General features: G+C 63.3%; 2 protein-coding genes across 9 annotated transcripts in view; one reads left to right on the forward strand and one right to left on the reverse strand.

Moving 5' to 3' along the window:
* Positions 1-7,856, reverse strand: part of LOC120390672 (ly6/PLAUR domain-containing protein 5-like) — a 12,207-nt gene extending 4,351 nt beyond the window's left edge. For 2 of the 8 annotated variants that reach the window (XM_039513454.1, XM_039513447.1), the window contains exons 1-5: positions 7,737-7,856; positions 2,092-2,190; positions 1,467-1,598; positions 803-979; positions 36-182 (exon numbers count right to left, since the gene is read on the reverse strand). In XM_039513454.1, coding sequence (XP_039369388.1) covers positions 36-182; positions 803-979; positions 1,467-1,598; positions 2,092-2,167 — 532 coding nt within the window. In that variant the 5' untranslated portion in view covers positions 2,168-2,190; positions 7,737-7,856. Of the gene's footprint in view, positions 1-35; positions 183-802; positions 980-1,466; positions 1,599-2,091; positions 2,191-3,200; positions 3,355-5,376; positions 5,463-5,669; positions 5,770-7,135; positions 7,153-7,736 lie in introns of those variants that run through there. The other 6 variants (XM_039513448.1, XM_039513451.1, XM_039513449.1 and 3 more) reach the window with 6 other exon arrangements.
* A 4,532-nt stretch (positions 7,857-12,388) lies between these two features.
* LOC120390671 (ly6/PLAUR domain-containing protein 3-like) lies at positions 12,389-19,089 on the forward strand. Its single transcript, XM_039513446.1, has 5 exons — positions 12,389-12,512; positions 14,102-14,233; positions 14,626-14,796; positions 14,886-15,029; positions 16,864-19,089. Exons 1-5 carry the CDS (start codon positions 12,446-12,448, stop codon positions 17,370-17,372), a joined length of 1,023 nt encoding a protein of 340 aa, XP_039369380.1. The 5' UTR covers positions 12,389-12,445; the 3' UTR covers positions 17,373-19,089.
* Positions 19,090-23,215: the final 4,126 nt, after the last annotated feature.

Genomic DNA, 23,215 nt, shown 5'->3' on the forward strand with positions numbered 1-23,215 from the left:
CCCCACCCGGCAGCTCCAAGGCCGCCCGTCCCTACCGATGGTGGCCGTGCCTGTCCCCTCGTAGCACAGCGGGGTGTCGGCACGGCACTGGCTCTGCTGGGCGCGGCGCGGGGAGCAGCTCTCCGGGGTGGTCCCAATGCAGGTGTAGCACAGGAGGCTTCTGGAGGTGTTGTCTGGGGGTGCTGCGGGGGGGGGGAAGGGAAAGGGGTGAGGAACCAGCCCCCCAGACCTAGACAGAGTGGGGGGGCGGCGGGACGAGGGGAGATGCAGAAACCCAAGCGCATCAGACAGGGCTCGAAGGGGCGGGGGGAGAAACCCATTAGGACTTGAGCTGAGACCCAGAAAATCAGTTCACACAGAGCACCCCAAATACCTGTGGGTGGGATCGGGTCTGGTGCCCCCTGAGTCAGCCAGTCCCTGCCTGGGGCCAGATGGGACCCGGCGCCCCCTAGAGGGGACAGGGCCCTGCCCCATTCCCGCCCCCCTGAGCCAGCCAGTCCCGCCCTGGGGCCGGATGGGACCCGGCGCCCCCTAGAGGGGACAGGGCCCTGCCCCATTCCCGCCCCCCTGAGCCAGCCAGTCCCCGCCTGGGGCTGGATGGGACCCGGCGCCCCCCAGAGGGGACAGGCCCCTGCCCCATTCCCCACCCCCCTGAGCCAGCCAGGCCCTGCCCTGGGGCCGGATGGGACCTGGCGCCCCCGAGAGGGGACAGGCCCCTGCCCCATTCCCGCCCCCCTGAGCCAGCCAGTCCCTGCCTGGGGCCGGATGGGACCCGGCGCCCCCCGCAGGATGAGGCTGGTACCTGTGGGAAAGGCCGGGATGTGGCTGTTGTCCCGGTGCCGGTGGTTACAGAGGCTGGTGTTGCAGAAGCGGGTGTGATAGTAGTTGGGGAGATACGGCCCCTCGCTGATGCCGGAGAGGTCCCGAGACGGCGCCGTGTGGCAGCCCTTCTTCATCAGCACCAGCATCCGCGGGCCCCCTGGGAGACGGGACCCCCCGCGGGAGAGTGAAGGGGCAGCAGGGAGTTCCACAGCTCATCCCCCCGGCCACCCCGATATCCCCAGCTCGTCCCCGGCCACCTGATATCCCCCAGCTCATCCCCAGCTAATCCCCGGCCACCCTGATATCCCCCAGCTCATCCCCCAGCTCGTCCCCGGCCACCCTGATATCCCCCAGCTCATCCCCTGGCCACCCTGATATCCCCCAGCTCGTCCCCCAGCTCATCCCCGGCCACCCTGATATCCCGCCCCTCCGCCCCAGGATCAGCCCCATGGGCCCAGCCACCCTGATATCTGCTCCCCCCAGGATCAGCCCCACAGACACATCATGCCCGGTGTCCCCCCCCGGCCCAGATCAGCCCATGGCCCCATCTAGCCCGGTATCCTGCCCCCTCCCGGCTCAGCCCCCTGATGATCCCTCGGGGAGTGGCGCAGTCCCGGGATGCCCAGCTCTCCGGGCAGCGTTACCGATGCTCAGGACGATCAGCCCCTCGGCACAGACGTTCTGCGCTGGCCCGCAGGTAACCTTGGGCACCTCGCCCAGGGAGAAGCTGCCCATGAAGGTGCCCCTGTAGCTGTAGCACTCCAGCCCGACGGCCACTGGGAGAGAGGAGAGGGGAGAGGATGGGACAGAACCCAGGAGTCCTGGCTCCCCGCCCCACTCTAACCACCAGACCCCACTCCCCTCCCGGAGCCGGGGAGAGAACCCAGGAGTCCTGGCTCCCAGCCCCCCCTGCTCTAACCCACCAGCCCCCACTCCCCTCCCAGAAGCAGGACAAGAACCCAGGAGTCCTGGCTCCCAGCCCCACTGCTCTAACCCACAAGCCCCCACTCCCCTCCCAGAGCCGGGGAGAGAACCCAGGAGTCCTGGCTCCCAGCCCCCCCTGCTCTAACCCACCAGCCCCACTTCCCTCCCAGAGCCGGGGAGAGAACCCAGGAGTCCTGGCTCCCAGCCCCCCCCTGCTCTAACCCACCAGCCCCCACCCCCCTCCCAGAGCCGGGGAGAGAACCCAGGCGTCCTGGTCCCAGCCCATGCCCCCACCAGTAAACACAGGACCCCGCTGGACTGGACTCTGTGGAGATGTGTCAGTACCTTGGAGCAGCAGAGCTGCGAGCAGGGAGCAGAGCAGCGCCCCCTTCAGGACCTGCCTGGAATCACTGGGGTGCATTTTCTTGGACACTCGTCAGTGTTCTGCAGGGAAAGGGTTAACATTGGATTAGGCCTCTCTGTGAGTGAAGGACCCAGGAGTCCTGGCTCCCAAACATCCCCCGCTCCAACCCACTAGACCCCGTTCCCCTCCCAGAGCTGGGGATAGAACCCAGGCGTCCTGCCTCCCAGCCCTTCTAGCTCACTAAACCACTCCCCTCCCAGAGCCAGGGATACAGCCCCCGAGTCCTGCCCCACTGAAAACGTTGGTGTCTGCAGCACCTGGCACACTGGGGGGGCCCTGATCCAAGCGTGGGGCGCATCGGTGCCATATCAGTCCCACTGCTGCTTCTCATGATAACGATAGGTAAATATTAGCCGACATATAGTTACCGATGCAAAATTATCCTGTGGAACTCACTGCTACAGGACCTTGCCGAGGTCCTAGGCTTGAGAAGCGCTCACGGGGAGCAGGGGGGGTCTGTACAGCCAATGGGAGAATCCAGGGTTCCTATAGGGCAGGGGTTCTCAAACTGGGGGTCAGGACCCCTCCGGGGGTCACGAGGTTATTACTGGGGGTCGCGAGCTGTCGGCCTCCACCCCAAACCCTGCTTTGCCTCCAGCATTTATAATGGTGTTAAATATATAAAATTTATAAGGGGGGGGGTCGCACTCAGAGGCTTGCGATGTGAAAGGAGTCACCAGTACAAAAGTTTGAGACCCACTGCTCTGGGGTGGATTAGAACAACTGTCACCCCCATGCTCCAGGCTGCGAGCTCCCCGCCCTCACAAGGGTCAGGAAGGAACAGCTCCCTCGGGCAGCTTATCCTGCCTCTTGCACCTTCCTCTGCCCCCACTGTTAGGCTCCGGCCTTCGCCTGCAGCCAGGTTCAGCGAGCAGCCGAGCGGCAGCCATGAGCTGAGAAGCAGGAAGTCGCCTCCTCGCTTTCCACCCACATTACATTAAAACAACGTCAGATCCGGCTGGTGAGAAGGGGACCCGTCCCAATGCCCCCCACTATCGCCAGCCACAGAAACTGAGCTTAACCTGCTTACAGAAAACGTCGCTTGGTAGCTCCTGTCTGGCAAGAAACCAGGTCTCAGGAGCTGGGGTGTGAAATCTTCATTTCTGCATCGTTTGATCTGTATCCTCCCCACTTCCCTGTGGTTTGGCTGTCTGGTCTCGGCCTGGTTCTTTGATTGTTTCTGCCTGTTACATAATTCATGTGGCTGGGGGTGAGTTCACTGGGGGTGGGGTAGGCTGGGCTGAGCAGCGTTACTCTGTCAGGCCTGGCTAGTCAAACCGCGGTGCCGCGGAAACGGGTCCAAAAGGAAGGTCTTGGGGAACCGGCTCCAGGCCCCAGCCCCAAGCTCAGAGCTGCCAGCGACGCCGGGCAGACGCCGGAGCCCCCGGCTGGACCCGCTCCGGATCCTGGCCGGCGAGTGGGACTGGGCGGCTGCAGCCTGGCTCTGGCGATTGTTACTGAATGGAGGTTACGGGGGATATTCCTGGGGGAGGCTCGTTCCCTGCGGAAAGGCCCCGCACACCCGCAGAAGTAGCACAAACCCGGAGCCCTACGGATTGGGGGGGGGGTGACACTGACAGGTTAGTTACACCCAGAGCCCCCCGGATGGGGGGGGGTGACACTGACAGGTTAGTTACCCCCGGAGCCCCACGGATTGGGGGGGGGGGGTGACACTGACAGGTTAGTTACACCCGGAGCCCCACGGATTTGGGGGGGGGTGACACTGACAGGTTAGTTACACCGGGCCCCACGGATTGGGGTGACACTGACAGGTTAGTTACACCCGGAGCCCCACGGATTGGGGGGGGGTGACGCTGACAGGTTAGTTACACCCAGAGCCCCACGGATTGGGGGGGGTGCTGATACTGACCAGGTTAGTTACACCCGGAGCCCCACAGATTGGGGGCGGGTGCTGATACTGACCAGGTTAGTTACACCCGGAGCCCCACGGATTGGGGGGGTGACACTGACAGGTTAGTTACACCCGGAGCCCCACGGATTGGGGGGGGTGACACTGACCAGGTTAGTTACACCCGGAGCCCCATGGATTGGGGGGAGGTGACACTGACAGGTTAGTTACACCCGGAGCCCCACGGATTGGGGGGGCGGGTGACACTGACAGGTTAGTTACACCCGGAGCCCCACGGATTGGGGGGGGGGTGACACTGACAGGTTAGTTACACCCGGAGCCCCACGGATTGGGGGGGGGTGTGACACTGACCAGGTTAGTTACACCCGGAGCCCCACGGATTGGGGCGGGTGACACTGACAGGTTAGTTACACCCGGAGCCCCACGGATTGGGGGGGCGGTGTGACACTGACCAGGTTAGTTACACCCGGAGCCCCACGGATTGGGGGGGTGCTGACACTGACAGGTTAGTCACACCCGGAGCCCCACGGATTGGGGGGGGGTGACACTGACAGGTTAGTTACACCCGGAGCCCCACGGATTGGGGGGCGTGTGACACTGACAGGTTAGTTACACCCGGAGCCCCATGGCCTGGGGAAAGGTGGGTCCCCCAATGCGTGCAGGTAACACCACTGGGGCTGGCCCCACTGAGCCCCGACACCAGACTAGATGGGCCCCTGGTCTGACCCGGGCTGATACGTCCCCGTGATGCCCCCCCCCTTGTTCCCAGCTAGTGCTGAACAGTCTCCCCCGCCACCGCTGCTGGGCAGGGGCAGACGTGGGCACAGCCAGCGGCACAGCCCCAGGGACGGGACAGCAACAGGGTCGTGTGGGAACCACGTCAGAAAGAGACAGAGAGAGACCGAGGGGGGTGCATGGGGCTGGCTAGACAGACAGAGGGGGGTGCATGGGGCTGGCTAGACAGACAGACAGACAGACAGAGGGGGGTGCCTGGGGCTGGCTAGACAGACAGACAGACAGACGGGGGTGCCTGGGGCTGGCTAGACAGACAGAGGGGGTGTATGGGGAGAGAGAGAGGTACTCGGGGAAGGAAGGATGGTGCTGTCAATGTTCCCTCCCCACTCTGAACTCTGGGGTACAGATGTGGGGACCCGCATGAAAGCCCCCTAAGCTTATTTACCAGCTTAGGTTAACAGGGAGCTACTACCACCAAGCGTGTTCCGAATCGTAGGGGGGGGGCCACATGGAACTCTGCCTTCCCCCAAATATTTCCCAAGTCCCTAACCCCCCCCCTTCCTGGGCAGATTGGAGACTAATCCCCCCCCCAAGTCCTTACCCCCTTTTCCTGGGTAGGCTGGAGAGTCCTTCCCCTCGCCAGTTAGTCCTGGTGACCACAGATCCAAACCCCTTGGATCTAAGACATTGCAAAACCAATCAGGTTCTTAAGAGGCGAATTTTAATTAAAGAAAAAGGTAAAAATCATCTCAGTGAAATCAGGATGGAAATAACTGTACAGGGGGGTCAGATCCACGGAGCCCAGAGGAGCCCTCCAGCCTTACAGCAAAGCAGGGCGAAACCTCCCTCCAGCAGAGCCACATTCCCAAGTCGAGAAAACAAAGTGAAACGAACCCGCCTGGCCTGGCCTGGCCGCTGCGCACAGGGGCAGAAAGATCTGCAGAGCCTGGGTCGGTGTCGGGTCCCTCTTAATGCCAAGAGCGACCCACTCCCCAACAAAGAGCACAACCACCCCCCCCCCTTTGAAAGTATCTTGGCCCCTTATTGGTCCTTTGGGTCAGGTGCCGCCAGGTTCCCTGAGCTCCTTAACCCCTTCCAGGGGAGAGGGTTTGGTGCCTCTGGCCTGGAGGGCTGGTCCCCTCCCTTTCCCCTTGTGACAGGGGCCATGGAGCTAGACCCCGGGATAGCGATGGGGGGGGGACCCCAGGGCTGCGGTAGAGCAGGGCAGGGGTGGCAGGTTTGTATAATTTTTGGTGGTGCCCAGAACAGATCCAAGTCCCGCCCCACCTGCCTTGTAAGCCAATATATCCATTTAATCATGTAAAAGTGTGAGGGCTCTGGGTGGGGCTGGGGGGTTGGGGTGTGGGAGGAGGAGGGCTCAGGGCTGGGGCAGAGGTTGGGGTGTGGGGGTGAGGGCTCTGGCTGGGGCTGGGGTTGGGGTGTGGGAGGGCTCAGGGCTAGGACAGAGGTTGGGGTGTGGGGTGAGGGCTCTGGCTGGGGTTGGGGTGGGGGCGGGGCTCAGGGCAAGGACAGAGGGTTGGGGTGTGGGGTGAGGGCTCTGGCTGGGGCTGGGGGTTGGGGTGTGGGTGGGGCTCTGGGCAAGGACAGTGGGTTGGGGTGTGGGGGGGTGAGGGCTCTGGCTGGGGTTGGGGTGTGGGAGGGCTCAGGGCTAGGACAGAGGTTGGGGTGTGGGGGTGAGGGCTCTGGCTGGGGTTGGGGTGTGGGGGCTCAGGCTAGGACAGAGGTTGGGGTGTGGGGGTGAGGGCTCTGGCTGGGGGTTGGGGTGGGGTGGGGCTCAGGGCTAGGACAGAGGTTGGGCTGTGGGGGTGAGGGCTCTGGCTGGGGTTGGGGTTGGGGGCTCAGGGCTAGGACAGAGGGTTGGGCTGTGGGGGGGTGAGGGCTCTGGCTGGGGGGTTGGGGTGGGGGCCTCAGGGCTAGGACAGAGGTTGGGCTGTGGGGGTGAGGGCTCTGGCTGGGGTTGGGGTGTGGGGGCTCAGGGCTAGGACAGAGGTTGGGCTGTGGGGGTGAGGGCTCTGGCTGGGGGTTGGGGTGTGGGGGCTCAGGCTAGGACAGAGGGTTGGGTTGGGGTGTGGGGGCTCAGGGCTAGGACTGAGGGTTGGGCTGTGGGGGGGTGAGGGCTCTGGCTGGGGGGTTGGGGTGTGGGGGGGCTCAGGGCTAGGACAGAGGGTTGGGGTGTGGGGTGGTGAGGGCTCTGGCTCGGGGGTGGGCTCTGGGGTGGGGCTGGGATGAGGAGTTTGGGGTGCAGACAGGCCAGAGAGGAGGACTCCCCCCAGCCCTCTCCCCACCAGCAGCAGTGAGCTCTGGGGGAGGGACCCCCTTCTCCCCTGCACCACACTCACCCCCACCACTGTCACTGCTCGTGCTCCTAGGGCCCCTCCCAGGTCCAGGAACCCCACGGGGGGGGGGCTGGCATCACGTGGGTGCCTCCTCCCCTCCTGCTGCCCTTCACTGTAGCCTCCCTGGGGGTGGGGGATGGAGCTGCCTGGGGCGGGGGGAGGGTCCCGCCGGAAAAGGGACGGGTCTGGGGGGGGAGGTCAGGCTGCCCTGCCTGCAGGGTGGGTGGGCACTAGGACCCGGCGGCCGCAGTTGGGAGCCGGCTGAGCAGAGGCAGTGGGGAGCTGCAGGGGGGCGGCCCCAGACATTGGGCCCCTGGGGGCGGGTGCAACCAGCGCGGGGGGGGCCGGGGTCTGGCTCGAGGCTGGAGGCTCCCGGCCCCTCCGAGCGCTGCCAGGCTCCCCCAGCCCGAGCCCCACGAGCCAGGAGGTGTGGGGCGCCCCACAGACGCCTGCAGCCCAGAGGGGCCCTTGGGAGCAGCAGAGGCCCCGGTTGGGGCCCATCCCTGGGGCAAGGGGGCCGCACCGGGCGCTTCCCGGAGCCCTTCTCCCCCTACCCGGGGGGGGCCCGCTCCAGCCCTCCTGCCTGGGGGGCAGGGGCAGGTACCTGGGCTGGGGCTCAGCGATGCTCCAAGGGCTCCTCTGTGCTGGGCGCCCAGCTCCGGACCCCCGGGCTGCCCCGGGCTGCCCCTGGCGGCCGCTCCCCGAAGGAGCCCGCATGACCGGACATTGCCCAAGAGCCGCTCCTGCGTTGGCACCAACAGCCAGACAGCTGGGCCTGGCACAGCCCAGAGCCCCGCGTCCCCTCCCCGCCGGCCGCCCCTCGGCCAGAAATCCCCTCCCGCCCCATGCAAACCGGGACAGAACCCAGGAGTCCTGCTCCCAGCCCCCTGCTCTGAGCGCCAGCCCCCACCCCCCTCCCAGAGCCGGGGAGAGAACCCAGGAGTCCTGCTCCCAGCCCCCCCTGCTCTGACCACCAGCCCCCACTGCCCTCCCAGAGCCAGGGAGAGAACCCAGGAGTCCTGGCTCCCAACCCCCTGCTGTGACCACCAGCCCCCACCCCGCTCCCAGAGCCAGGGAGGGAACCCAGGAGTCCTGCTCCCAACCCCCTGCTGTGACCACCAGCCCCCACCCCGCTCCCAGAGCCAGGGAGAGAACCCAGGAGTCCTGCTCCCAGCCCCTCTGCTCTAACCACCAGCCCCCACTGCCCTCCCAGAGCCAGGGAGAGAACCCAGGAGTCCTGGCTCCCCGCCCCTGCTCTAACCACCAGCCCCACTCCTCCCAGAGCCAGGAGAGAACCCAGGAGTCCTGCTCCCAGCCCTCCTGCTCTGACCACCAGCCCCCACTCCCTCCCAGAGCCGGGAGAGAACCCAGGACGCCTGGCTCCCAACCCCCTGCTGTGACCACCAGCCCCCACTGCCTCCCCAGAGCCAGGAGAGAACCCAGGAGTCCTGGCTCCCACCCCTGCTCTAACCACCAGCCCCCACTGCCCTCCCAGAGCCAGGGAGAGAACCCAGGAGTCCTGGCTCCCAGCCCCCCCTGCTCTAACCACCAGCCCCCACTCCCCTCCCAGAGCCAGGGAGAGAACCCAGGAGTCCTGGCTCCCAGCCCCCCTGCTCTAACCATTAGACCCCACTCCCCTCCCAGAGCCAGGGAGAGAACCCAGGAGTCCTGGCTCCCAGCCCCCCCTGCTCTAACCACCAGCCCCCACTCCCCTCCCAGAGCCGGGGAGAGAACCCAGGAGTCCTGGCTCCCAGCCCCCCTGCTCTAACCACTAGCCCCCACTCCCCTCCCAGAGCTGGGATAGACCTGGGGTACTGCCTGGAGTACTGACCACCTTTCGCCCCTAGAGGGCGCTCACGCCACATGACATGGCCTGCACTGAATTTGCAAGGCCTCGGCAGCCACCAAGAGACCCTGACGTCCCCCCTAAGTCTCAGATGCCCTGGGACCCTCGGAGCCAAGTCTGCACGAGAGCCCAGTCCGCTCCGGGCAGGGCCAGCTGAGGGGAACTGGCCCCCTCCTTGCTAGAGATCGCCCGGCGTCGCCCCTGGTCGGCTCTGTGAGCTGGCGCCAGCCCCCTCGCCTGGGCCGCGGCGCTGCCCACCCCCACCCCACAGGGAGAGCTCCGGGAAGGGGACGTGGTGGGGATGTGGTCGCCCCATCTCAACAAAGATCGATTGGAATTCGAAACGGTTCAGAAAAGGGCAACAAAAATGATTCGGGGGGTGGAACGGCTTCCGTATGAGAAGAGATTCATAAGACTGGGACTTTTCAGCTTGGAAAAGAGACGCCTACGGGGGGATATGAGAGAGGGCTATAAAATCCTGACAGGTGTGGAGAAAGTAGACACGGACGTGGTGTTTACTCCTTGTCATAACACAAGAACAAAACAAAGAAAAGGCCGTATTTCTTCATACAACACACGGTTAACCTGGGGAACTCCCTGCCAGGGGATGTTGTGAAGGCCAAGACTATAACAGGGTTCAAAACGAACAAGATAAGTTCACGGAGGACGGGTCCATCGGTGGCTATTAGCCAGGCTGGGCAGGGATGGGGTCCACAGCCTCTGTTTGCCAGAAGCTGGGAATGGGCGACAGGGGATAGATCACCTGATTCCCGGTTCTGTTCACTCCCTCTGGGGCGCCTGGCACGGGCCACTGTCGGCAGACAGGACACTGGGCTGGATGGACCTTTGGGCTGACCCAGTCCGGCCGTTCTTATGTTCTCATTAGGAAGAGCTCGTCCTCCGGGTAGGGCCGGCGGGTGAAGTGAGCCCAGGTGCCCGTTTCCTGCCCGGGCTCCCCGAGCAGCAGTCGCCATCAGTGCCCATCCGTAAGGCCGGCCCTGCCGCCTGGCGCCAGCAGCTGGGGGAAAGCCACCCACTGCCATCCCAACGGGGCACGTCCAGCCCCTGGGGAACCCGGCTGAGTGCCCTGGTGGAAACCAGCCCTCTGCACGTAATGCAAAGCGCACGCGAGGCAGGCGGCGGAATAGAACCCAGGAGTCCTGGCTCCCAGCCCCCCCCCCCGCTCTAACCACTAGACCCCGCTCCCCTCCCAGAGCTGGGGAGAGAACCCAGGAGTCCTGGCTCCCCCCCCTCCCAACCACCAGCCCCCACTCTCCCAGAGCTGGGAGAGACCCAGGAATCCTGGCTCCCAGCCCCCCGCTCTAACCACCAGTCCCCACTCCCCTCCCAGAGCTGGGGAGAGAACCCAGGAGTCCTGGCTCCCGGCCACCCCCCACTCTAACCACCAGACCCCACTCCCCTGTCAGAGCCAGGGACAGAACCTAGTAGTCCTGCCCCCCCTGCGCTAACCACTAGACTCCCCCTCCCCCCCAGAGTCAGGGAGAGAACCCAGGAGTCCTGGCTCCCAGCCCCACCTGCTCTAACCACCAGACCCCACTCCCCTCCCAGAGCCAGGGAGAGAACCCAGGAGTCCTGCCCCCCTGCGCTAACCACTGGACTCCACTCCCACTCCACTCCCCCGCGAGTCAGGAGAGAAGCCAGGAGTCCTGGCTCCCAGCCCTCCCAACCTCGGAGGGCTGTAGATTCACGGTGCTGTCCCCGCCCCGGAGCCAGATGGGGCTGGCGCCCCCTAGAGGGGAAGGGCCTCCTGTCCCACCCCCTCCCTGTGAGTCTTTCCCTGGGTGTGTCTCTGTTTCCTGGGCCTGGGACAAGGGGGGCCCAGTGCTCCCCACACCCTGGCCCCAGTGACTCAGGCGCTGCCTGGTACCGGCTCTGGGGAAGGGAAGGACTCGCCCTGGAGCGGGTGAGACAAGGGAGGGGCAGCTGCATGTCTGGACTTGGGGGTCGGTTCCCAGCTGCACCCCAATTTCCTGGATGTCGAGCCTGTTCCTCCCCTCCCCCAGCTACCTCCTGCTGGGCCAGAGCAGCCTCGGGGTCCCCCCAGGCTGGGATCGGGGTCCTGGGTGGGGGCTGCGCTGCAGGGTGGGCAGAGCGACCCAGCGCCCCCCACAGCACCCCTCCCACACACAGGGCCGCCCGGGGGCAGGGGGGGCAATCTGCCCCGGGCCCTGCAGGGGCCCCCACCAGAGTTTTTCGGGGCCCCTGGAGCAGGGTCCTTCACTCACTCTGGGGGCCCCGGAAAACTCTCGCGGGGTCCCGGCCCCCGGAGCTTCTTCTGCTCTGGGTCTTCGGCAGCAATTCGGTGGCAGGGGGGCCTTCCAGGGCAGAAGGACCCCCCGCCGCCGAATTACCACCGAAGCGGGACCCACCGCCGAAGTGCTGGGTCTTCGGGGCACTTTGGTTGCGGGTCCCAGAGCAGAAGGACCCCCCACCACTGAATTACCGCCGAAGCGGGAACCCCCCGCCGCCGAAGAGCCCAGGCCCCCTGAATCCTCTGGGCGGCCCTGCCCACACACCCATCAAAACCTCTTCCTTCCCAGAGCCGGGGAGAGAACCCAGGAGTCCTGGCTGCCAACCCACCCCGCCTGCTCTTACCACCAGACCCTGCTCCCCTCCTTGAGCCGGAAGAGACCCCAGGAGTCTTGGCTCCTAGCCCCCTTGCTCTAACCACTAGATTCCCCTCCCCTCCCAGAGCCAGGGAGAGAACCCAGGTGTCCTGGCTCCCAACTTCCCCCTCCCAGACCTGGAGACAGAACCCAGCCCCCCGCTCTAACCACCAGACTCCACTCCCCTTCCAGAGCTGGAAAGAGAACCCAGGAGTGCTGGCTCCCAGCCCCCCTGCTCTAACCACTAGACCGGCTGTCTAGGGGGCTGGTTGCCACACATATGAGCCCCCATGTTGGCTGCGTGTTTCATGACTCCTCCGGGCCAGGGCTGAGGCTGGGCCCTCGGTGCCAGCTCATGCCAGGGGCCAGGCACTGACCTCAGCGCCCTCGGGCAGCGATACAGCCCCGGGGAGCAGGGCAGGGGTCTGGGCACAGGGCACCGCGCCATGGGGAGCTGGTTGGGGGCACTCACCCCTTGCCATTGCTGGGGGCCTCTCCAGCCCCTCCGGGCTCCTGCTCCCGCCCTGCGCTGAGCCCCCGGCGTCGAAGCCGCCCTGCCAAGGCGTCGCCCGCTCCTCCGACCAGCCGGGCCGGTTCCTGGGAGAGCCACCGCCCTGGTACCGACGCGCCGGGGCTTGGCGCTGGGGAGGCAACGTGAATAATCGCCGGCCTGGGGCCCCACACCAAAGCCAGGGAGGGTGGGACGCGCAAGGGGGAGGCGGGGACATCCCGCCCCGTCTGCCTCCTCTTATTTATCATCTTAGCTTGGCACTGGCAGCTGGAGTCGCGTGGAAGCTGCCGGGAGCCGAGAGAACCCGCTTGGTCCAGGCAGACGCAGCCATGGGAGCCCCCTGCCCCCCGAGAGCCGGTGCCCTTCTCCTGCTGGCGGCCACACTGCTCCTCCAAGGTATGGGGCCAGGGAGCTCACCCGGGGCCGGGCCATGGGTCCGCCCCGCCCAGGTTGGAGGGGTCGAGCGGGCCCGGGGCAGATTGATGGGGTGTTTTCATCTCAGCTGCATCTGGCAGGGAAACCCGGCTCCTTCGAGAGAATGACTGAGTGATGGCATCGGGGGGGCTGGCTGGTGGGGAATGGGGCAGGGGGCTTTCCCCTCTAGGGGGCGCCGGCTCCCATCCAGTCCCAGAGTGGTGGGCTGGCTCAGGGGGGCAAGGAGTCGGGCACAGGGCCTTTCCCCACTAGGATCTCCTGGCGAGGGGACCCCCCAGCTCACCACAGTTCTGGGGGCAGGGTACTGACTCCGCTCCCCGTGCTGGAATGGGAGTGGGGAGCCGTTAGGGCCACGGGATTGGGGCTGGGGGCAGAGGTGCCGTGCATGCTGGGACAGGTCGCTCCACCTGGAATGGGTCTGGGGCATCGTGCCAAATGGGAGGACTTCTCCCAGGGACGCCAGCCTCACCCCGGGGTGGGGTCACCCCCATCCTGGAGCTGACACAGCCACCCACCGGAGGAGGGAGGTGAAGAGGGAGGTCGGTGAGAAACGGTGCAAAACAGAGGTGAAAATGCAAGTGCAAGTTCCCAGACAAATGGTGCAAAGAACCCCCCCGTGCAAGTGTCCGTGGGAACGCCTGGAGAAAACGGTGCAAAGAGGAGGGGAAAGGCTGCAAATCTCTGCAAATGTACCCTTGAAATAACGCAACGAGGGTGGGGAGGTGGGTCACCCCTGTGCGAATGTACAGAGCCGGGGGTGGGGGAGTCCAGAGCGGTGGGAAAGGGAGCGCACTTCTAGTGTGTTCAAACTGGTGCAACAGGGGAGAGGACACGTGCCACCGAATGTCTCTGAAGATGCGCAGCGGCATTAAATGTGGACACACCCACTGGCACGTTTAAGAAGCAGGAGTTTGGGGAACAATCCACGAGGAGAGGAAAGGGGACAATTGACGTAAAATTACAGGGAAACGTGTTACCCCGGAAAGGGTCCAAATTGACATGCCAAGTTATGTGGGAAAGGTGAAAATTGGCATATAAGATGACGTGCAAATTGACATGCAAATTGACATGGGACAACATAAAAATTAACAGGCAAAGTTGCAAGGGAAAGGTGAAAAATAACATGTCAATTGTCATATTTCCGTGTAATTTGACATGCTAATTTTCACCTTTCCTTGCAAATTTGCATATTCACTTTCACGTGGTCCCATGTTGATTGTCATGGCTCCGTGTCATTTGACATGCAACATTACAAGGGAAAGGTGAACATTGTACAGACGGAATTACACAGGGCAACGTGCAATTTCACATGGAAAAGTGCAAAAGTGAGGGAAGGGTGCAAATCTGCACGCAAAAGCAGGTGAGAATCCGTGCAAAGAGGAGAGGGAGCCGTGCAAACAGCCGTGCAAAATTACCTGGGGAAACGCACAAACGTCACCCGCCTTTGAGAGATTAGGGGTCCCCCCACCGCCGGGGACAGGCCCAGGCAGGTCCCCCCACGGGCGTGCCAGCCACGCCAGGTTTCACAGAGATTCCTTCCCCCCATGCAGGAGCCACGGCCCTGGAGTGCCACAGCTGTGTGGAGCGCAGCGACGGCGGCTGCAGCCCCGAGAAGATGAAGACGATCTCGTGTCCTGACAACACCCAACTGTGCATGGAAACCGTGGCAGCCGTGAAATGGAGTGAGTGAGCCCTCGGGGCGAGGGCTGGGAGCCAGGACGCCTGGGTTCTATCCCCAGCTCTGGGAGGGTAGTGGGGTCTAGTGGTTAGAGTGGGGGGGGCTGGGTTCTGTCTCCAGGGGAAGCTGGGAGCCAGGACACCTGGGTTCTCTCCCTGGCTCTGGGAGGGAAGGGGAATTTAGTGGTTAGAGCAAGGGGGCTCGGAGCCAGGACTCCTGGGTTCTCTCCCCAGCTCTGGGAGGGACGTCAGGTAGGATCTAGTGGGTTAGAGCAGGGGGGCTGGATTCCGTCTCCAGTTCTGGGAGGGGAGATAGGGCTGCGGGTGAGGGGGGAAGCTGGGAACCAGGACGCCTGGGTTCTCTGCCGGCTCGCTCACCTCCCGGCTGTCTCCCCAGGCCACGGGCAGTTCCTGGTGGGCGAGAAGGGCTGCGGCCTGGGCAGACCGGGCACCAACGACAAGGGCGTGGACCTGCACGGCATCTTCGCCTTCTCCCAGGTGCACAACTGCAACAGCAGCCGCTGCAATTCCCGGCTGGACATCCGGGCCATGGCGCTGCAGCCGATGGGTAAGTGCCCCACCGGGGGGAGGGGGGGCAGGGAGGGGCCGACCCCCACCTCCTCCTCTCTAACTGCCCCCCCTTTGTCCGGTCGCCAGGGAACGAGAGCGCCCGGGTGCCCAACGGGCTGGAGTGCTACAGCTGCCAAGGCAACGAGGCCTGCTCCCCCGGCAACGCCACGGTGGTGAAGTGCTACGACGGGTACCAGGGCTGCTTCCACGGCAACGTCACCATGAGAGTCGGTGAGGCCCGGCCGGGACACTCAGAGGCAGCCCCCTCTGGGGCAAAGCGCGGCAGCTGTTTGGCCACCGTGGGGAGCCGGTTTGGGCGGGAAGCCAGGGCGGCTCAGGGGAGCCGGGTGCAATCACTACGGCGGCAGGCTGGCTGGGACACCGGGGTTCGCGCCCCGACGGGGGGCCAAGGGCCTGGCAGATCTTTGCAAATCGTGCTCTGGCTTTGCATCCCCCCACTCCCGGAAAGGCAGCCTGTGCTACAGCACAGCGCCCCCTTGTGGTGCATGGGGCCAGCCCTGACTGCCAGGGGACGGTCCCCCGCTCCCTACAGCACAGCGCCCCCTAGTGGTGCATGGGGCCAGCCCTGACTGCCAGGGGACGGTCCCCCGCTCCCTACAGCACAGCGCCCCCTAGTGGTGCATGGGGCCAGCATCAACAGCCAGGGGAGGACCCCCCCACCCCCCGCACTCCCTACAGCACAGCCAGGAGAGGGCCCCCCTTCGCCCCACACACACTCCCTACGGCACAGCCAGGGCCGGATTAACCTTTTGTGGAACTGGCATCACACCTACTTGTGGGCCCCCATGGGGCAATGGGGCCTGGTGTGGGGCGGCCCCGATCCCCCCAGCCCAGCCCAGCCCAGGACACTGGTTACAGACGGCAGCCGCCTGACACACACTGGCCCAGCCAGCCCTGTGCTGCCAGCCTGCCCCTTCCCTTGGGGGCGGGTCCATGCCGTGCCACACAGCCCCCCCCCCACCGGGACACCCCCGCAATTCCCTATGGCCAGAGCCCCCCGGACCCACTATGCCCACTACCCCCCCCCACACACACACACAGCACCCTGCACCCCACCCCTGCCCTGCACCCCCAGCCCCACAACAGCCCACCAAACCCCACACCCAAGTGCCCCAACACACACAGATCCTCCCCCCCCGCCCCACAGCCCAGCACCCCCCAGAGACCCACTCCCCACCCGCTGCCTCCCGGCCGCACTCACCGGCCCTGCTGGGAGGTGACTGTGTCAGCCGGGCTGAGCCGGGCTGGGCCTGGGGCCGGGAATCGCTCCGGCCCCTCGGGAGTGGTGTGATCAGCCCCACTGGGCTCCCTCAGGACCCACCTGCCTGGAGGGGCCCAGCCAAGCCCCCCCCACTGTCCTCCCTCCCCCATCTGCAACTGGCTGAGACTGGCCGGGCTTTTGCCCCAGTCCCAGGCAACTCAGCTCTGGGGAGCCAGGTGGGGCCCACAGATGGTGGGAAGCAGAGACTGCCTGGAGCCGGAGGTGCCCTGGGGTCCAGCCAGGGGGCAGAGAGGAGCAGGGGGTGGGGCCAGGGGGCGGAGAGGAGCAGGGGGTGGGGGCCAGGGGGCGGAGAGGAGCAGGGGGTGGGGCCAGGGCGAAGAGAGAAGCAGGGGGTGGAGCCAGGGGGCGGAGAGGAGCAGGGGGCGGGCAGGGGGAGCCAGTGGGGTCTTGGGGCGCAGTGCAAGCGGAGCAGCCGGGGCCCCTTTCGAGCATGGAGCCATTGGCGCCATTGTAAACCCAGCACTGAGCACAGCGCCCCCTAGTGTTGCATCGGGGCCAGCATTGACAGCCAGGGGAGGGGACCCCCACTCCCTACAGCACAGCACCCCCTAGTGGCACATTGGGGTCAGCACCAACGGCCTGGGGAGGGCCCCTACCCTGCTGACACAGCACAGCACCCCCTACTGGTGCATTGGGGCCAGCACTGACGGCCTGGGGAGGGCCTCTACCCTGCCAGGAGAGGACCCTCACCCTGCTCCCTGCAGCACAGCACCCCCAGTGCCACGGCCCTCCCCTGACTCTCCCCCGTCCCGTCTCCCCCAGGCAACTTCTCACTGAGCCGCCCCCTCAAGGGCTGCGTGCAGAACAAGGACTGCACCAAGGAGGCGAGGGGCAGTGCAGCCGTCAACCTGGTGGGCTCCTGCTGCTCCGGCCACCTCTGCAACGAGGACCTGGCCAACAAGACCTTCTTCGCCCCCAAAATCCCCCCGCTGGAGGTCATGCCCGGCCATGGGGCCAACGCCACAGCCAATGCCACGGCCACTGCCACGGTCACCGCCATGGTCGCTGCCGCCACCACAGTCACTGCCGCCGCCAGGGTCACGGCCGCTGCCACGCCCCTGCCGCCGGACCACGGGCACCATGAGGATCACGAGGATCATGAGGACCACGAGAACCACGAAGACCTCATCCGGGACGACCACCACATCACCACGGCGGGCGAGCGGCGAAACAACCCAGGCGTCAAGCTGCCGAGCGGCGGGAAGGGGGGAGCGGCGGGGCTGAGCGCCTCAGCCTGGCTGGTCTTGCTCGGGTCCGCCTTGCTCCTGTGAAGGGGGCACCCGGGAGGGGAAATGGCACGAGACGCCCCCCACCCATTCACCCCCCATTGCCCCCATCCCCGCTCCGTTGGCCAGCCTCCCCCTGACTTCTTCAACTCCAGCCTGGCTTCGGCCTATGCACGGCAGCCATCTTCTTAGTTGAGCAGCACTCTTGATGGCAGGCCAGGTCGGCCCTGTGGCGCCGCCAGGCGGGGCTAAGTTTGCAGGTTGCATCTCTGTGCGTCAGAGCCCCGTTCTCACGACACCTGGCCTTCCCTTCAGCCTCCCCGTAGCAGCCATCTTGGTCTGGAAGTGCCGTGGCTTGATGTCCCTCTAGGGCATCTTTTGTGGGTGTCCCCTTCACACAAAGTATCCACAGGTTTTTTTTTACCATCAGGGAGCCCTTCTCGTGGCACCACCACAAATCCAGGCTTCCTTCAGCCTGCACAAGGCAGCCATCTTGGTTGCATGTGGCCTAGTTTTGCCTACTTGCAGTGGCCAGCTTGTTTTTTAAGTGTGTGGGGGGGGGAACAATACGGAGGGGGAAGAGCCATACTACCCCTGCCCACTAGAACAAATTCCCACATGTTGCCTTCCCATAGCGCAGGCCACATTCTTATAGCAGCGCAGCAAATTCAGGCTTCTCTTCAGCCTGCGCATGGCGGCCATCTTGTTTCTACATGGCCTAGTTTGACCCCAGTCTGGGGAGGGCTGTGACGGCCGCCATTTTCTGTTCGCTTGAGCGGATCCCATCCCTTCTTCATCTCACCCAGGCGCATGTTTTGCCACGAGCTTTCGTGTTATCTGCCAACACTGGGCAGCCATCTTGTTTCTTTATGCAACACTAGTTGACATCTGTCTAGGGAAGGTGGCCACTGCTTGGTCTTCATTCCCCAGGGAAAAGTCCCAAGGCTGCTCCAAAGCAAATACAGTACTACATGCAGCAGTCATCTTGCCATTATTCTGGGTCAGCCATTTTGTCTCCGACCAACAGGGTGGTGGGTCCCGTTGCCATGGCGCCAAAGGCAACTCAGGCTTCTAACAGCTTGCTGGGCCTCAGCATTGGGACCCACAGTCTATGCCTCCTCCCCACACACACACACGCGTGCGCACACACACACACGAGGCTGGTTGTGGAAGATGGCGCAACAAGATGGCCGCCGGCACACGGTGGCCAGGGCACAACAATGGGAAGGAAAGGGCACTGAGGGGCTCATCCCCACCCACCATCTCGCCCGCTGGGTATTTAGCCCCAGTAGTGGGGGTCCCAGCACAGCTTCCCATCCTTCCACCTGCCCAGGTGGCACAGCTCAGAGAAGGATGGGACAGTGCTAAGGGAGCAGAGGGGTCAATGAGTTCCTCACGGCCCCACTGGGGCGATAGGGACTAGCCCAGATCAGCCCCACAGGCCCATCCAGCCCGATATCCCACCTTCTCCCTGACCCCCCACCCAGATCAGACCTATGGGCCCATCCACCCTGGTGTCCCTGCTACCTAAAACCTCTGGCCCAATTACACCCCCTCACTGTGCAATATTCCCCTTCCTGACCTCTCAGCTCAGCACATGCCCTGGAGCCTGCGGGTGAGGCATCCCTGAATCATTCTCCCAGCTGGCACGGCTGCAGCTGCCCTTCCCAATGTAAATAGTTTCAGAGACTCAACTCTCGCCATGGGAAGGGGGCCGGGAATTCCCAGGGAAGGGTTTAAAGGCTCATTAATAAAAGGATTGTAGCTGTGTTTAAAGGGGTCTAGCTCTGTTTCTTTGGGGGTCCGATTGCCTGCGTCAGTGGCTGCCTTAACGTCCCTGTCCTGCTCTATTTAAGGAAAATGTTTCTTTTAGCGTCAGTGGGGCCAGATCCCCAGCTGGGTGGGGAACGAGACATGGGGACTTTCCCCTCTAGGGGGCATCACTTCTGATCTGGGCCCCCAGCACGCTGGGCACTACACGAACCCCCCTGGACCGGGCTTGGCGCCCCAGTCAGGCCAGACACACTCCCTGTCCTGAAGCACATACTACATAGGGAAGGATGATGACGCCCAACTTTACAGATGGGAAACTGAGGCACAGAGAGGACCTGAAGCAAGGACGCCCAGCAAGTCAATGTCAGGGTTAGGAATTGAACCCTGTTGGCCGGGGTCCCAACCCAGCCCCTTTACCACAAGTCCTTCAATAGTTCCTAGGCTGGAATGGTCCCTTGGGATCATCCCCCAATGCAGCTTGAATCAGGGCCCAAATCCAGCCGAGAGGAAGGACTGGGACCCAGCACACCTGGGTTCCAACCCTCGCTATGCAGTCCCTCGGGCAAGAGGTGCTCTGTGCATCAGTTTCCCCACCACCAATTTGGAGATAACAGCCCCACGGGGGGCAGGGAGGGTGGCTAGGATCAATGTGTTAAAAACTGCGAGGTCCCCAGAGGCCACGGTGATGGGCAGACCAGGATTCTAGCCACTGCCCCAAAACATCAATCTCCCTCGCATTCGGGCCCCTAGAGAGGGTCTCCGTCACCCCACCTGGCTCCGGTTTGCCCCACCTCTGGGCCGTGTCGCCCACGCACCGGGTACAGGTGCTCGCCGGGCCGCAAGGCAGGAGCTCTGCGAACGCCGGCCTGCGAGATGAAATTGGCAGCACCATGCACATCAGCGCCACCGGCTCCGAGCAGGTGGGTCACACCCGGCGCCCTGATCCCCCAGCAAAGGCCTCAGAAAGGAAGCCGTAGCTATCAGCATGATCAGCTTCATCGGCTCTTCAGCTCGGTATCTCCCGATCACCTTGAGCGACTCAGAAACCTCCTGCCTCGCCGAGTATCAGACGCTGTTTCTCAGAGCAGAACGCACGAGAGATAAGAACTGATTGACAGATTTCAGGCCTCCACCTCCAGGGAGCTTTTTGCAACTGAGGCCATGGCTACACTTGCAGCTGTGCAGCGCTGGGAGTTACAGCTGTGTAGGGAAAGCGCTGGTGTGTGCACATTTGCAGCGCTGTTGGGAGTGGCAAAGAATCCTGTGGCACCTTATAGACTAACAGATGTTTATGCAAGCAGTCATGTTGGGAGTGGTGCATTATGGGCAGCTATCCCAGCGTTCAAGTGGCTGCAACGTGCTTTTCAAAAGAGGGGGGTGGGGTGGAGTGGAGTGTGACGGAGTGGGGGAGAGAGAGAGTGGATTTTTGGAGCCAACATTGTGTGTCAGCTCCCTGCCTTGCAAAGCCTGCCTTGCAAATTCTGTGTCAGCTCCCTGCCCTGCAAAATCTGACCATTTCCTCGACCCCTCATTCACTCTTAAATGCAAATAGCCTGCAGACCAGATAAGCAGTTGCTCCGACAGACTCCCTTTCCCCCCCCACCCCCACGCGGTGCTGTTTCTCTCCTCAAGCAAACACTAGCTGTAGACATTCATCCCCCTGCCTGCCTCATTCACAGCAAACAGGAGCTGTGTTTGTTTTTTAGATAAGCAGCTCCCAGAGCCCCGAGTTCACAACAAAACAAAGAGGCATCATAACAAAACAAAGAGAGTAATTTAGTTAAAAGCATTATGGGAAAATTCCGGAGGTCAGTTACAGCGTAGTAAGATTAATCACTGTTTACACCGGCGCTGCAACTCTCCAGTGTAGCCAAGCCCACAGACTGTCGTAGGCCAGGGCAGCGGGGCTTCAGCCTGTGCCTAGAGCACTGGCTCCCCTCACACCCCAGCTCTGTCAGTGTCCCGCAATCCTGACCCACAGCCCCCTGCTAGCTGAGCCCTGGGCTCCCCCTCTACATACAGATTTAAAGTCTATCTGGCCAGATCCCCAATTGATGTAAATTCAGTGTTGTTACAGCCGATTGAGCCCAGCTGGGGATCTGGCCCCACGGACTCCAATGGAGCTCCGGACGATTGACATCTTCATTAGCGATCTGGATGATGGGATGAATTGCACCCTCAGCAAGTTTGCAGCTCACACTAAGCTGGGAGGAGTGGTTGATACGCTGGAGGGTAGGGTTAGGATACAGAGGGACCTAGACAAATTAGAGGATTGGGCCAAAAGAAACCTGATGAGGTTCAACAAGGACAAGTGCAGAGTCCTGCACTTAGGATGGAAGAATCCCAGGCACTGCTCCAGACTAGGGACCGAATGGCTGGGCAGCTGTTCTGCAGAAAAGGACCTGGGGGTTACGGTGGACGAGAAGCTGGATATGAGTCAACCGTGTGCCCTTGTTGCCAAGAAGGCTAACGGCACCTTGGGCTGTATTAGTGGGGGCATTGCCAGCAGATCGAGGGATGTGATCATTCCCCTCTATTCGGCACTGGTGAGGCCTCATCTGGAGTCCTGGGTCCAGTTTTGGGCCCCACACTACAAGAAGGATGTGGAAAAATTGGAAAGAGCCCAGCGGAGGGCAACGAAAATGATTAAGGGGCTGGAGCACATGACTTCTGAGGAGAGGCTGAGGGAACTGGGTGGAACCTCCATCCTTAGAGGTTTTTAAGGTCAGGCTTGACAAAGCCCTGGCTGGGATGGTTTAGTTGGGGTTGGTCCTGCTTTGAGCAGGGGGTCGGACTAGATACCTCCTGAGGTCTCTTCCCACCCTGATATTCTGTGATCCCAGCTGGAGGCCTGGCCCCATTGACTCCAATGGAGCTAAGGCCGATGGACCCCCAGCTGGATTCTGGCCCTGATTCTGTTCCCCATCAGTGTTTGCCCCTGAGAGGCCCCCAGCCCTCGATCTCGGGGTGGGGGTGTCAGCTCCTGAATGCCCTCCAGCAGAGGGGGACTCCTGAAAAACAGGAAACACGGTGTTGAAATCAAAACCCCAGCTTGAGACGCATGAGAACATGGTCAGATAATTATCTTGCTGCACAAGAACAATTTGCTGCTGAGGCTGCTGCGACCTGGCGTCCCTGCAGCACCTGAAGGGTTAACGCCTTGCTAGCCGCTCAGAGGCCGATCCCGCCAGCCATAGGCCAGGAGAATCATTGTTGCCACGGCTGGTGTAGCTGGCAGCCGCAGGATGGACTCCTGTGTTGGCGCCGGAGGGGTGCTCAGGCCCGGCTTTGTGCATAAGAAAGGGCTGATGTGAAATTTAGCTAGACAAGCAATGTGATCTAGTGAGTAAGGACATAGGCCTGGAAGCCAGGACTCCTGGGTTCTCTCCCCGGCTCTGGGAGGGGAGTGGGGGCTGGTGGTTAGAGCAGGGGGGGCTGGGAGCCAGGACTCCTGGGTTCTCTCCCAGGCTCTGGAAGGGGAGTGGGGTCTAGTGGTTAGAGCAGGGGGGGCTGGGAGCCAAGACTCCTGGGTTCTCTCCCCAGCTCCGGGAGGGGAGTGGGGGCTGGTGGTTAGAGCAGGGGGGGCTGGGAATCAGGACTTCTGGGTTCTTCTCAGGATCGGGGCCCCGCTGCGCCAGGCGCTGCACAGACATTGCAGGAGACCTTCCCTGCCTCAAAACCAGCAGCACCAATATAGCCATTATCCCCTCAGGGGAGCTAAAGGAGTAGCTCCATTTGCCAGCAGCGCTAGTGTAGCTGTTATCCGTCCTGTGCAGCAGCACCTAGAGGCGCATGCTGCTCTCTTTTCCCCCAGCATCCTGGTTCCTCATCCGTCGGAGACCTCTACACCTGCGGAGGATGTAGGAGACCCAGGATATCCAGCCCCCCCAGGCCCCCATGACCCCTGCCCCCACCCAGCCCCCTTCAGGAGACACCAGCCTAGGACTGAGCCCTCCTCCCGTCCTCTGCACCTGAGATCTCCTGCTCTCAGCCCTGCTCTCCTGGGGCGGGGACCACGCTCCCCCCCAGAAGGGGCGCATCTAATCGCTTCCTGCCAGTGCCCCGGCTTTACTCAACTTCCTACCTTCCGCGCAGCCTGCAGAGCCCCAGCCCCG

The sequence above is a fragment of the Mauremys reevesii genome, linkage group 24 (genome assembly GCF_016161935.1).
Source record: "Mauremys reevesii isolate NIE-2019 linkage group 24, ASM1616193v1, whole genome shotgun sequence".
NCBI classification, from domain to species: Eukaryota; Metazoa; Chordata; order Testudines; family Geoemydidae; genus Mauremys; species Mauremys reevesii.